A 14,490-nucleotide genomic window follows, 5' to 3' on the forward strand; every position below is an offset into this window, starting at 1 on the left:
GATTACATTTGGTTTCATTTTGTTGATTAAAAAAACAAGCAAGCACAAGATGTCGCATTTTGTAGAGTTAATAAAAAAAAACATAGCGATGGATTAACAGATTATGAAATTTTGCAAATTTGCAGCTCTGTTCAGAATCAATGCTCTCTCTCCCTCCCGAACTGGTATCATAACACACAATTTATCATAATGATCAAATACAGTCTATCCCAGCCAGGCTGAAAGAGCTCCACTTCATGTCCAGAAACGGTGTGAGCCTTTGGAGAACTAGCTTATTCTAAATCTCATGATAAACCAATCACATTCACACGGAGGAAATGAAAAAGGCCCTGTTGTAGCAAGGTTTTTTCTTTCTTTCTTTTCTCTCTTTGCAGCGGAGCGATGTTGCGAGCCACCGCTGTCCTCAGATGCCCTCTAATCCAGCGGGCATCATTGCGATGAGGAGCGTTTCAGGGCTGCAGAGCTGTGCAGTAGGTCATCTCCTCGCGCTTTGGACGTATATTCTCATGTATATTTGGTTTTATTTCAACCGGGGCAGATGTAGTGAAGCCACAGGGGTTGCCGAAATCCACTGTGACACGGGACGTGGAAGCTTATCCACTTGGCCACTACACTGGCATCCAAATCAACTCACCAATTTAAGCTCAGTTGTGATTATGTAATATTATCGGCGATTTGATCCCGAGGCCACGAAAAATCCGCCCCGAACGCTACAGTTTCTCACGCATGATGTCATGTTGGATTCCTTGCAAGCAGGTTATGCAGAAACGTCCGAGCAGCAGGGAGGCATTACGCAGGCAGTGCTGGAGCCGACGGGTTTCGTTTTCTGCTGCATGTGGGAAACGGCAGCGCCGAATTCCGTTAAACGAACCCCGCATTTTAGCTTAAATACGCTTCTCAACAACATGACTATGTTGAAAAACATGAATAATTGTATGTTCTAAATATTGAAGGTACATTTGTACATTCGGGATTCATAAATGCAGTAAATGTGTGCTAAATCGCACAATGATCCACTCAAATAGAAGTGTATGAGGGCTGGACTGAATAAAAAAACGAGGGGAAAAATGCGAGTTGATGGCTGATATTTTTGCAAAAAAAGAAAAAAACATATTAATTTATAAAACGTCATAGCGGACATGCGCGCTTGCAGGCGAATTAATAAAATATATTGGAGATTTTTTGAATGGAGGTTGGTTTGCTACAAATGGGGCGCATCGCGGTGATGTAGCCCAGTGCAACATAACGCGCTGCTGAGGGAAATATCCAAAAACCAAAAGCCATGACAAAAACATGTACACCTGTGTCAGGCTCATTTGGGCAATTTAAAATGGTGCGGCTGGGTAACAGGCAGCAGCTGCAGCTATCTAAGACACAGAACAGCCGCACCTCTGGGTTCAGAAGCAACAGCAGGGGCAACACGAAGCGATATCGATTAACAAAACACTTGTGAGACGTAGAGGCAGCACGCTCCAGTTTTCCTACGTAGTGCCACACACCGAACCATGCAGTTCTCCTACTACGATCAGCGTCAAGCTAACAGGAATAACAACGTCTTCAGATGAAACGCTTTCAAAATAAAACCACACCACAAAAACCAACACATTCTACCCGTGCCACTACTTCAGTAATGAGCCTGCTCTGTTTTTAAACACGAGTATTTTAACAACACCTCAGTTGTTGTACACGACAAACTATATACTGCACCTATTTCACTAACTGAGACAAATTCATGACGTTTATTTTGAACACGAAATCACGATACTTCCTGTCTCTTTATGTCCAGTTCTGGCTGACTTGCCGCAGCTCACCACCTCCTCCTCCCTCTCACAGACAATGAATGAAGCCAGTTTTGGGAATGGACTAGACCAGGACCAGTCCAGGTAGCTAAACACCCTTCTAAAATGTTTGCCAAAAACATTACAGAAACCAGACAGCCCTCCCTCTAAGCTAACATAACGCTGTTCAGCTTAACGTTAGCTACCTTAATTACCACTCCGAACAAATAGCGATAAGAAAAAAAAACGTGCTGAATAATAATACCCGATAAAACAGTAATAAAACAAAGCTAGAAAATAGATGGTGATATTTCCAACCGCGCGTCACTGACACCGTGTAGGAGCTTACATTACCTGCAGGATGCTCAACTTCACTTCTCTGCGGTGCGGCCACGGCTTCGCGAGCTGCGTCAAGTCAGCTGAGGTGCGTCCGCAAGAGACAGGAAATCCACGGAAATGGCGTTCAAAATAAAAGCGGAAAAAGCACAAGCCTTGGGGCGTTGACAAAATGCGCAACGCTAAGTTGAGCTCAAATGCTGGATCAATATTTCCCATTCCAATCTTTGAGTCCATTTGAAAACGTATGTGTATCTGCAACTTCTGTTTTGAACACTACCACATCCTTCTGTTTTCGGCCTGAGCTTCGTTCAGAGGGTCATGTTTTGATAGCCAAAGGTTACATTTTAGACCGGAAACGCCCTGTTTCATTTCAGCTAGTTTGATACTGGCATCTTCAGCAACATCTCATACAATACCTAAGATAACAGCAATAATGCTAGTTTATCGTAACACCTCCAGCTGCTGATATTTGGTTCTCTAGCCTGTCAGTGCAGGTATGTCGCTGTAGCTTTTCGCTTCATTTCGGACTGTAACATAGAAGTAGTGTAGTTGTTACCGGCTGCAAACGTGAGTGGTTCAGTCCAGATGCTCTGCTCGTAGCGGGACGGAATGAATCCTCCTGAAAGTTGCTGCTGCAATTTGCCACCGCGCTGGCATCATCGCTGTCATTGTTTGGTAAACAGAAAACAGCATTTCCGGGCACAGCTTTTTCAGCCGACTCCAGTGAACGTGGCTACGTTGCCTTCCATTGTTCAGACACACAAAAAGGGGGCGTTTGTGGTCAGTGAAAACATCTTCTAATAAAATGCAAAGGTACGTGGGGCGACACACAGACACAATGGGAAATAAATGATTAAAATCGCTTCACAACTGGCGCCATTTATCACTCAAATCAAGTATTAACGCTGCATATAAAAAGTCATAGAAAGTCATAGAAAGTAAATAAAGTAGGGTTGTTAAGAAGAGGTCAATTGCCAAATTTTTGCGCAATGATTCTGAGAATCACCTGACATCAAACTCACACCGGAACAGTTTGAGCGCCAGCTGCTGTCAAACCCACGCGCACTACCGCGAGACCCCGCCCCCTTACTGTGGCATTACAAATAGAAATAATAAAAAATTTAACCTTTGCGCTAATTTAAGGCTCTAACTTGTGTAAATGTATTAAATTTAGTCACCCACACACTTTACTGACATTATTTTTGTTATTATTATTGTCATCATCATCAGGTTTTCTTTTTTTCCCCACACAGAAGTTTGACCTCTCTGTGTGTGAGAGTCTTGTAAACTGAATGGAGTAAAACATAATTAATATGCGCAAGATGTAGCACAAGTAAAGGAGGAATCACAAAATAAACCCAACATTCTCAATGTGGCCTCACTTGAATCATCAAGAGCTGCATTCATCAATTGTTCAACAGATATCTGAGTCGAGAATTTATTTTATTAATTTGAATAATAAAATGTTAAAGGTAGGATTTTCCCTTTTGATATCCCATCACACCTGCATCATGTTCCAGGAATGTGTGATTCATCCTGACGTCATTTTTGTCCTCACACTCTCCAACCTGTGATAACAAGCTGCTTAATGAAGACTACTGGGGCTCCATTTAGCTTGTTGTTCTACCTGGTTGCCAGGTGTTTCGAGCCCTCCGAGGACGAGGGGTGTGATTGCCGCTGATGATGGTGAAAGCCCCAAAGGGCAGGGCCCAGAATACCAAACCATAACAAGCAGAGGAGTGTGGTGAGCCCCCAATGAGAGGGTGATCCTATAACTGGCTTATGCAACTGATCAGAGCCTCTTTCAGCATTATGTAACAGCATTAGGTCGGCCTGCTGCTCACAGCTGGGCCGGGGACTACCACTGTCACTGTCACCCAGAACAATGTGGGTCACATCACAACTTCAGGCACGCGGCTACTGTTTAGACACAGTCTGAGTGTGAGAGGAGCGTGCCAAGGTGTAGCAGGGGGGGTCGACGTCCCCGCATCTAATGTCATTAGCCACCAAATGTTAAGTGCAGCACGCATGAGTAGGCTGAATTTCCGGAGAGAAATTGGACGGACGACAGATTACTGACATAACCAGCGGCTGTGCTAAATTAGCCCGCCTGATGTCGTGTGTGTCAACAGACCTATCAGCTTAGAGGAAACACTGGCTCTGAATGATGCTTGATTTTTTTTTTTCAGCTTTTTTTCTTTCATCTTTTCTGTTATTGTTGTAAAACACTCAAAAAGTAGGGAATTTTATTCAATGTCAAACCCAACCATTTCTCACCAGTCAAAGGTATTAATAAAGTAAGCATTATACATTTATGACTAAATAAGCAGCAATCAAGTTAACACATTTCTTTTTTTCTGTTTCTTTTTTTTTTTTTTTTGAGTCCAACTGAAATTAAATAGCATGGTTTTGTCTGCTATAGCATATAGTACATATCTGCTCTAAATCACTTGTCTTGTTTTTCACTTTGAGAAAGAATCCAAAAGGGAGAAATGTATGTGTCCCCTCATCCCTCTCCTTAACGGTGCCTTTATTTTGATACAGCCAATTAAATCTTGTACAAAGCAGGAACACAGGCGTTCTATCGTAGGCTGACAGTCACGATGACTAACAGCCAGACAGCAGCCTGCGACACGAGAACCACAGACTCTGAGCAACAACCCACATTAGCTTTCTCGCGAAAATGTCCTTCGCTGCTCAGCTACAGAACATTAAACAGCGTGTTTGGTCTGGTTAGCTGCTGCTGCGGTCTTCACTCTTAAACACAACAACAACAACATGCTGTCTGTTTATGGCATAACTAATACAGAAGTGAATGACGTCACCTTTTCCCTGCTCGGCCAGCTTCCTACTTCAAACCAGTGAGATAAACCACCAAGATCTCTCATGTGAAGTAAACAACACTGTTCTGAGTTTGGCAGAAAGATCTCATTACTCAGAGTAAGACTGATAGTATTGACTGATTGGCAAAGTAAGTTTTCAGGGCCTTTCAGACTGCAGCCCTCTGAACCCCTGCTCAAAGAGAGGTGGTGCTGTGCTCACTGATGGCCGTTTCCGCAGTTGGAAAAACAACTGAACCAACCAAAGCTTTATAGGCGAGAACTGATGACGTATCTGCTGTCCGGCAATGGCAGCGGAAACTATTAAAAATGTTGCTGAATCATCCCCGAATGACGACGAAGCCCATCTGACATCACCACAATCCGCTTGGAGGCGGTTGGGCGTCCCTTGAGCCATCTCCAGAGAATATCCATCCCGGGCGTGACTCAAACTGGTAATGGAAACGCAAGTTAACACGCCATACTTTGATTCGGCTCAGGTAAAAGTACAAATGGAAAAGCCCTATACAAGTCTAGTGGCACTGCCCACATCTCAAATCTGTGGGGTATTCTTTTTAGAACTGGGACATCATCTTTCTGCGCCAGAGCCAGAGAAATGGCCACACAGATGGAGACAAGTGGGGGTGAAATCATAATCAAATGGACAAAAAAAAAAATCCTCTAAAAGTTTTTCTTTTACTGTTGAGAAAAAAAGAAAAAATAGTACACAGTGTGAATCTCACAATCATACTATTGGCTGCACTGTTGGAAATGTAGCATTCATTGCTTTGTGGAGCGTAATCCATTCAACTTTCTATTTCATCTTTTGTGCGAGTCCCTTGACTTTAATCCATCAATATGATTCATGCAGTGCCTCAGAAGTACTGTGAACGCATCTCATTCATCAGACCATGACATAACTGTAAAAACATGATCAGTTTGTCTGTGCTTCTGAGGGGACTACAGTCTGACTGTAATGGTTCATAATGCACAAGCTGGTTGAATTTGTAATATGAAGATGAGAATGAAAACAAGCAGGGGAAGTCAAAGAGGGCTTAAGAAAATGTTATGTTCTGATTACGTGGGCAGACATGCATGCAGTAATGTTCCAGGTATGGAGTCTGAGATTTGTCACCAGATGCCCACACATCACTTCAGAGACTGGCTGTTCTTCCCCAACACAAGCCTTGAATGCATATTGTGAAGTATAATGAAGTGTGTGTTCAGCCCCATTGCTCATGCTGATCTTGTGATGGAGAGAAAACACATTCTCTCTACATTACTTGCCAAGTGTGTGTGCGTGCGTGTGTGTGTGTGTTGCACTGGGGAATCCTGCACCAAAGGAACACAATAAATCACATTTTAGCAGGATCATGTGATTAAGGGAGGGCAGTGAGGCATTTGGAAATCCCTACTGACCTGACTTGATGACACTGTGTTTGCTGTTTCTCAAGAAAACACAGGCTTTTTCCCAAAGTCGTGTGTATTAAAAGAACAGGTTATCATACAGAGATCTTACACCACATATGTGCGAAACAATGAAAGTCTGCAGCGCCCATAAAGAAACAGTCAAATTTTATGGACAACAGCCCCACCTACAGGTCAGAAATGTTGCCTACACTCTGATTATAGAAATAGAACGTTAACTTTATTGATTATAAAGAAAAGTGAAAATACAGTATATTGAGGAAGCAACTTTACACCGAAATCTGGAATATCAAGAAATTTTTAAGATATCAAAAACTGTCCCTCAGAATAACTTGCGTGCAAAATATAAAAAGGCACTCTTGTTATAAAACTGTGCACTAGAGCAAGCTGTGCAATAAAAATGCATGAAAAGAAAAATATACCACTGGACACCTTTCCATGGGATCAGACTACAAAGAGAATGACAAAAAAGTATGAAAATCTAATGTAAATGTAGTGAAAAACAGGCAAAATGAAAATATTGCCCACAGGGATCATCTACGTTTCATTTGGTCTTGTCCTATAAAAGGCACATAGTGCTTTCAATTACATTATTGTAACAGTGAGGAAAAACTAGAAAAAATAACCTGAGTTGGAAAAACTGGCTTGTGTGATTAAAGCTCCTGTCAAACAATTGTACGACTCTGCGAAACCGAAATTTCAACTCGGGCCACAAAGAATCAGGTCAAAATGAAGTATATTAATATTTCATTCTCCAATTTTAAATCTGGATTTGCAAGCAAATTACACAATTAAGCAGATCAGTTTGTAGCTTAAACTATCTCCAAGGTGCAAACAGCAAGAGCCTAGTGACTACGTGTTGTCAGACTTCACCGCTCTTAGCTGAAGTCTCTGTCAGGGAGCACCAGCGGGGCCACCAGGGTCCAGAGGTAGATGGCCAAGCCGAGCCAGCTGGAGCTGATCTTCACCCACACGGCCGGCATAGAGGTCTGCATGACCTGGTAGTCGCTGTTGGGCCTGACGAGTGAAGAACAAAGCAAGTGAGAAGTCAGCATTGCAAGAAAGTCAGCCCGTCTGCAGGAGTTACCCCAGAACGACAAATAACCGATACTCACTTGTACCAGTTGGTGAGGGTCATCATGATGTAGAGGGAGGCCAGAAAGAGGCTGAAGTGGAAGAAGGAGTAGCTGTAGGTGACGCCCTCCTCTTCGTTGTCCACGGCACGTCGGACTCCGTCCTCCCCTGTTGCGACCTCGTCTGCGGCGGTCAGATCTTGACCCTCCTCGGTCTGCATCAGCTTGTTCACCTGGGCGTTGTTGGAGGAGCGGATACTATAGTGGGCGAGAGCACAGGACGTCATTGTGACACACAGCAACAATAAGTGGGACATGACAGCATCAGAAATATCTGCGTCTTACATTGGGTGCTTCTCTTAGAGTTAGCTAAATTGGCTGTTACATCCCTTACTGCTAAATCAATATCATCTCACTAACTATTGTAAAAGTTGGCAATGTTGATTTTATCAAATTCAGGTTCTTTTAGCCATTTTCTATGACTACATTGACAAAAGCAGTACGCTAAACTAAAAACGCACTCCTACTGGTGCTAATGTGTGGTTTCTGACAGCAAAGTGTCTTAAGTTATTCTAAAAATATCTACAATCCTCTTGTACAGACAAACAATGAAATACCTGGCGTAAAGAGTACAGAACAAGAAAATGATCAATCCCACGATGCCCTGTGCGTCCCACCACTGGACGTTTGCAGAGGCTGGGGTAGGAGGAGCAGGTCCTGGTGCTGGAGTGGGACTGCTGGGCTGGACTAAACTCAACAGACTGGGGTTACACTGCCGGTCTGAGGTTTGAAACAGAGAAAACAACGTATGGCAGCTAGTAATGACAACAGCTATGGGGGCTTGGGGGTGCAGTGGGTTCAAGCTCTGAAGAAAATGCAGTTGTGTTGTGACTTACTGGGGTTGTTGGTCATGGCTGACCAGGTGACATACATGGTGTAGAGGGAGATGAGGGAGGCCTGGAGCAGTCCTGAGCTGGGTTGAGTCTCCTGTGGAGGAGACATGACATGGGATGACTCACAAAATAAATCATTGTGCTGTAAAATAACTCTTCAATGTTCAAGCAATTTCGCCCTCACTCGAAAGGTCATAACAAAAGGTTACCAGGACAAATGTTAATTCCATACGGCCTTGTCTTCCAGACTGAGCATCAAATAGCAGGTATATTCTCTTTCTACTCTCTTATAAAATGTACATCTATCACTGGCATTATACAAACCCTCCACCAAAAAAAGTTGGGATGTGGTGTAAAACGTAAATAGAAAGAAGTGATTTGCAGAACATTTAAATCCCACATTTAAGTGAAAAAAGCACAAAGACAACATGAGACCAACTGAGATTTCATTGTTCTTGAAGAACATATCCTTGTTTAGAATTTGATGCTGGGACACATGTTTCAAAAAGGTTGTGACAGGGTCACGTTTACCGCTCTGTTGCATCACCTCTTTTTTTAACAAGTCAGGAGACCAGCTGCTGTCAGAAAGGGGAGTGTTTTCCCATTCTTGCTTGATGTAGGATGTATTTGTACTGTAACATGTTGTCTTTGTGCTAATTTCCATTAAATGTGGGAATTCAGTGTTTTGCTAATCATCAAATTGCATTTCTATTGACATTTAATGCAGAGTCCCAATTTTTTTGGAAACATGGTTGTATAATTGGAGTATTATACACGAAGGATTGGGGCACAAAATAACATTTAGTGGCCTCAGTGCAGAAAACACTCATATTACCATATTAACATGTCTTCTAAAGCCTCTACATTACCTGAACCTTCGGCAGAATGGCCACAATGGACACAATGATGCAGAATATTAAGTTGAGGCTGATGAAGACTTTGTGCTCTGTGCAGTCGTCAGGTTGGGTGTAAAACACGTAGAAGAGCACAATAGCAGTGAAAGCCAAGGCGAAGTTGACGATGGTGACAAACAGCAGAGCTGCGAGAAAAACACAAGCACAGAGTAAAGTCATTAGACCTGAACAGCTCTGAGTTCATCCGACTCCAAGGTCTAAAAACTTTCCATATGCACTGTCACTGCGATCGGTGTATCACATGAAACCTGACTCAGATGCAGATCAGTTCAAGTATCTTAACTACAAATATCAGGAATATCAAGCCCAGGTCAGGAGGGATCTGTAGCAGGTGAATAAACAGTCCAGAACATCATTGGTAGCCACCTACTGAGCATCAGTGATATCGGTGTGGTCAGGTGCCTGCGTAGAGCCCAAAGGATACTAAAAGACTATTTTTGGAAATAAAAATTGGCAGACAGGTAACTCAAACTAGAATTACCATCTTATCGTTGTTCACCTCCACCAACCAGTCAAGCTGCAGTTGATGCCCCTGTCTGTCCACACTTGCATAATACATGTAGTGAAGACTTTGACAGAATAAAAACGTAACAGTTCTCACTATATTGACATGTGTGATTCCAGTGAGAAACATGCTGTCTTCACTTAGAGACTATTTTCACAAAGGAGTACAGAAGAATGATACAGAGCTTCATCACATGGTGCAACAACAATCACCTGAAGCTCAATATCAGCACAACCAGTGAGCTGGTGTTGGATTACAATGCCTTCAATATGGATGCTGCTGCAAAGAAGCAACAAATTTGTAAAGTGTGGCAGCTTCACACACACAGCACAGATCTCTATTTTCTAGAAATTCCCTCAAGATGTTCCTGAAACATCCCAGCCATGATAATGGGACAGACGTGCATAAGTACGTACATACATATGTACAGACAGACAACCGGGAAACACAATTCTTCGAGATTGCATTGCATTGCAGACACAGAGGCATAACAATGGTACATTACTGGCAGCCTGAATCCTAATACAGGTATTGCAAAAACCTACAAAAACCCATTAGGCAAACCCTAAATTTTAAATTTGCACTTAAACATTTTATGGGCTAAATGGAGGGTGTGCTTCTCTCCTACCTGCAAACCAGCACTTGCGGTTTCCTTCATCGGCCTTCTCCAGCCACGACTGGTTCCAGGAATGGGCGAAGTCCACCAGCAGGATGAGCTGGATGATGATGAAGATGAAAGAGCCTGCTGCGCCAAAGTAATACCACACTGAGAGCAAACAGAAAAAGATTCAGAGCATTTGTTAGAGGGTTATTAGGCTGAGCAATGACAGAGGCATTCTTTTACAGTACCAACGCATAAAGCAGGAGAATCTCAGTACAGTGTGTGCCATTGTAGGCCAACCCTTCCCAGCTCTGGCTGTTATTATAAAGTGGTGTTTAGCTTATTTATGAAGAATGCACATGAGAATTAACAACTGAAAGCTCTTCAACATTTCTAGTACACCCAGAGTGAAAGCTTACTGGGTGGTTACAAGTGGTTATTTCCTATAAAAACAAACTGACAATAAGCCTTTCTGGGACGGAGGAAACAAGGAGGCATTCACCACCTCCTCCACTCGCCTTCACAAAGTCCCCATAAGCACTGACCCTCAAAAACAGGTTGATCTCTTACTGTGACTAAGGCTGGGTATCATTTGAAATGTTTAGATGCCGGCACAGATATAACACCTGGATTTAGGTACAGATACATAATTATGCTTTTTTCAGTAACTTCCTTTGGGGCTTTCTTTCTCTACAAAAACATCCCTCTCGCCACCTCTCAAACATAAATATAATCTATCTAAACACAAGCACTTGTATGTTTATTCCACATGAATAAAACAATCAAAAATTCAATGTTATGTATAAAAAGAAAATACTCTGATCAAAGAAAACACTTGAAAAAATAAAGAGTAGAAATGTGAGAAAGCATCCATTGGCAGATGTCTTTTCTCATATACCTGTATTAAAGGTGCCATCTGGAATGAAGAAAGCTCCCACGGTTATGCCAACCAGCACCAGGAACTTGAAGAACCAGAAACTGAGAAGACAAGAGTAAAATACTCCTGAGTATGTACAAGAACACATATGTTTTTCTCTCCACATAAATACAATCTTAGAGCTGCAGTTCATGAGTTTGGCCACCAGAGTGCACCGTGTTTTCTTCACAGAGGACTGTGGTACTAAAGCTTCCTTGCACATGGTACGAACCCATTTTGGATGGCGGCACGGGGGTCCTTGCTGCTGCGCACTCGGATCATAATGACGGAGAAGAGGAAGAAGAAGCAGGCCATGGCGAAGCACATGCGGTACACAGACTTGTAGCCGACAATGACGTCACAGTTCACCTTGTTCTCTATGCCAGGTATGGTTGTGCCACCGACACAGAAGCCTGGTATCTGACAGTGTGAAAGCACACAAAGGAAACAATGGGTGGAGGACAGGCAGGGATTAAACTGATGCATCTGAAATGCTTTTGGATGTTGAAATCTTTTTTTTTTAAAGTTACTTCATTTGAGAGTTCTGGTTGAAAAATAACAAACACATAATCCAAGCATCCTGTCCAGCTGCTCTACAGTCACTGTTGCTGGGTTACAGCTGTATGAAACAAATTTGGATTATTTTCCTATCTCTCTTGACTTGGATATGACATGTGGGTCCAGAAAATGTAATGAGACTTGAACCTTATGAAACGATTAGAAAAGCCTGATCCAAAAGCCCCGTGTGGGCCATTAAATTTGATCTAATCTAGTCTTATCTAACGTACCTTTTTAAGATGTTCCTCCATGCCTGGGAGGATCATAATGACAGACACCAGAGTCCCGAGCAGCAGCAGGAAGGAGAAGGCCAGCCGGCTCATGGTGGAGTTGTACGCTGATGGGCAGCATGATGACAGGAGGCAGGAGGCCGAGCCGCACAAACAGGACGCCTTGAGAAGAGACGAGGGAGAGCATTAGCAGGGCCTCCGTACAGATTCACAGATTATGAAACTCAGGGACGGGGCTCTGGGGTGCGGGATAATCAGGGTAATGCATGCACAGCTTGCAATGAAAGTGATTGTAAGGAAAAAAACAAATAACACTGTCTCTGCTGTCAGGGCAACCATCTTTCTCCTTCTTCTGCACACTTTCAGTGAAGCAGAGACAAACGATTTACAGTGGCAGTAATCAGGCTTGTGATTACAGCTGCCATCATGACAAATCTCCTCCTCTCTCTCATATCCAGCGCTGTGAACAGGATCACAGAGGATTCCTGCATGATTCAGATGCACACTGCTGAGAGGTGTGTGAAGCACTACAGACGGAGGCTGTAGCCGAGATCAGCCACCCTTCACTAAATATGAGTATGCAGCAGAGCACACAAGCCTTAGATGTAAACAACGCTGCTGTGACGAGAAGGATCCGGTCTCCACCACGGGTCACGCTGGCCTTTGCCATACTGCCTTGGCAACAGTACAAATTAAAAACAACCATAATATGAAAAACAGTCAAGATCAAAACTTTTGTTGTTTTCTTTTGCAAAACTACAAAGGACTGGGTATAAAACCTAAATACTTTTCTGGTATAACGTAATGTGTTCCTATCAAAAACTGCCATGGCTAACGGCTCTAACGTTTGCTGCCTGAAATCAGAATTCTGCCAATTTGCACAATAATTTTAGTTACTGCTGCTTGTGTTTGAACAACATTTAACATTTGAGAGGCTTAGCGTCATTTATTACATGGAAAAAGTGTTTAATAAAAAAAACAACTTACAGTTGTCAAAGTAAAGCATTAAGTGCTGAAACTAAGGTTGTAACAGCACTTGTTTAAGTGGATCAACAGAAAATGTCAAAATCTCTAGAATTTGATCTGATTCGATCTGCCTGCTCTGACAGATTTACAGATGTGCAACACTTCCTCCCATCTTTTATTAGTGCCCTAACTGTACTGACGAGTAATGAGTGTCTTGGAAATTGTACAATTTCCCTGTTCGGTCAGAGGTAAAGACATTAAGAATTGTCCTTTATCTTCATCATACAGTTTTTAATAGGAAGAAGAATAAGCAGCAGTTGGATCTTCTACAAATAGGTACATTTCACCTAAAATCACAAAGCTGTATTTTACATTTGTTCTCAAAGTAAAATTTACATAAATTAATTTAGATCTAAATTCACTCTTTCATTTGTGTCAAAACAATCTATCCATCCATCCATCCACACACACACACACACACTGTGTTGATAAAAACAAAACAACAACAGGAGGATGAAGTATAAATCAAGGAGAGGATGATGATGGTGGACATTGGACACAGTAAGTTAAAAACAGTAACGCCCTTTTCCAAACGGGGACGGGGAAAGATCACGAGGAAACGGAGCACAACCCGGAAACTGCGCCTTAAGGAAACACCTTGCAGATCTGACCCGACTGCTGTAGCGCTGTGTTTTGTTCATATCACTTCATTACTTTAAAAACATAAACAGACGAATCATCCTGTAAGACAACAGGAGCACAAGACGTCCCTGCTCTCAAACCAAACTCTACTATGAAACCTGTCTCGACCACCTGGCATATCTGTGCAGTTTATCGCCTCATAAATCGCCATTTTGCTAAAACATTATACAAGTAGGTCTCAAAGTTGGTTAACTTGGCTATGATGTCAAAGCTAACAAATTGGGACACGTTTATCGACATTAAATGCTGGGGCCGTTTATTTTTTTTAAGTTTCCAGCATGGGAGGACGGTTAAATTGAAAGACGTCACAACAAATTAATGTAACGACAACGTTAATTAGGTCACCTGGTTAACAGGATGTGTTCCCAGTTTAATAAATATTCAACTATTCAGAATAAATAGATCACATGAGTCACATGTTACATATGTTTGCGTATAAACAACAATAAAATATATGGCCTGTAGCAGCTTCACATGACGTTTTGTGTCGACACCGTAGCGCTTCTGATGTCTTGGCTAAACAACGTAAACTTGGCGCTATCAAAATAAGTCAAGAAAATACTTACATACATACTCATTGTAACATACATGTAGTAACTCTATTACTTCTGGACGTATACTTACACAACTGGCAAGAGAACCCAGAGCCAAACAAGCACCCATACTGGCTTAATCCAGGATTCAGACAAAAGTCGCAAAACTTCAGGAAGAAACTGTGTCAAAATGGCGACGTCAAGTCATTTAAAAAGCACGGACGGAAATCCGCTT

The 14,490-nt window shown here is 42.4% G+C and overlaps 1 protein-coding gene across 1 annotated transcript; it reads right to left on the reverse strand.

The window, feature by feature from the left end:
• Positions 1–6,565: 6,565 nt before the first annotated feature.
• On the reverse strand, positions 6,566–14,459 carry serinc2 (serine incorporator 2). Its single transcript, XM_041955773.1, has 10 exons — positions 14,347–14,459; positions 12,055–12,216; positions 11,499–11,686; positions 11,249–11,328; positions 10,378–10,515; positions 9,200–9,369; positions 8,334–8,424; positions 8,055–8,217; positions 7,480–7,695; positions 6,566–7,381 (listed from the first exon to the last, which is right to left on the reverse strand). The coding sequence occupies exons 1-10, from the start codon at positions 14,383–14,385 to the stop codon at positions 7,243–7,245; spliced, it is 1,386 nt and encodes a 461-aa protein (XP_041811707.1). The 5' UTR covers positions 14,386–14,459; the 3' UTR covers positions 6,566–7,242.
• Positions 14,460–14,490: the final 31 nt, after the last annotated feature.

Source organism: Chelmon rostratus, chromosome 16 (assembly GCF_017976325.1).
Source record: "Chelmon rostratus isolate fCheRos1 chromosome 16, fCheRos1.pri, whole genome shotgun sequence".
NCBI lineage: Eukaryota > Metazoa > Chordata > Actinopteri > Chaetodontiformes > Chaetodontidae > Chelmon > Chelmon rostratus.

Bases quoted from the DNA above. Each gene is read 5' to 3' on its own strand.
- serinc2 (XM_041955773.1), bottom strand. From the start codon at position 14,385: ATGGGTGCTTGTTTGGCTCTGGGTTCTCTTGCCAGTTGT. The intron at 11,329-11,498 runs GTTCGTACCATG...TTGTCTTCTCAG, and splicing joins CGTGCCGCCATCCAAAATGG to TTTCTGGTTCTTCAAGTTCC. The intron at 8,218-8,333 runs GTAAGTCACAAC...TTCAAACCTCAG, and splicing joins AGCCATGACCAACAACCCCA to ACCGGCAGTGTAACCCCAGT.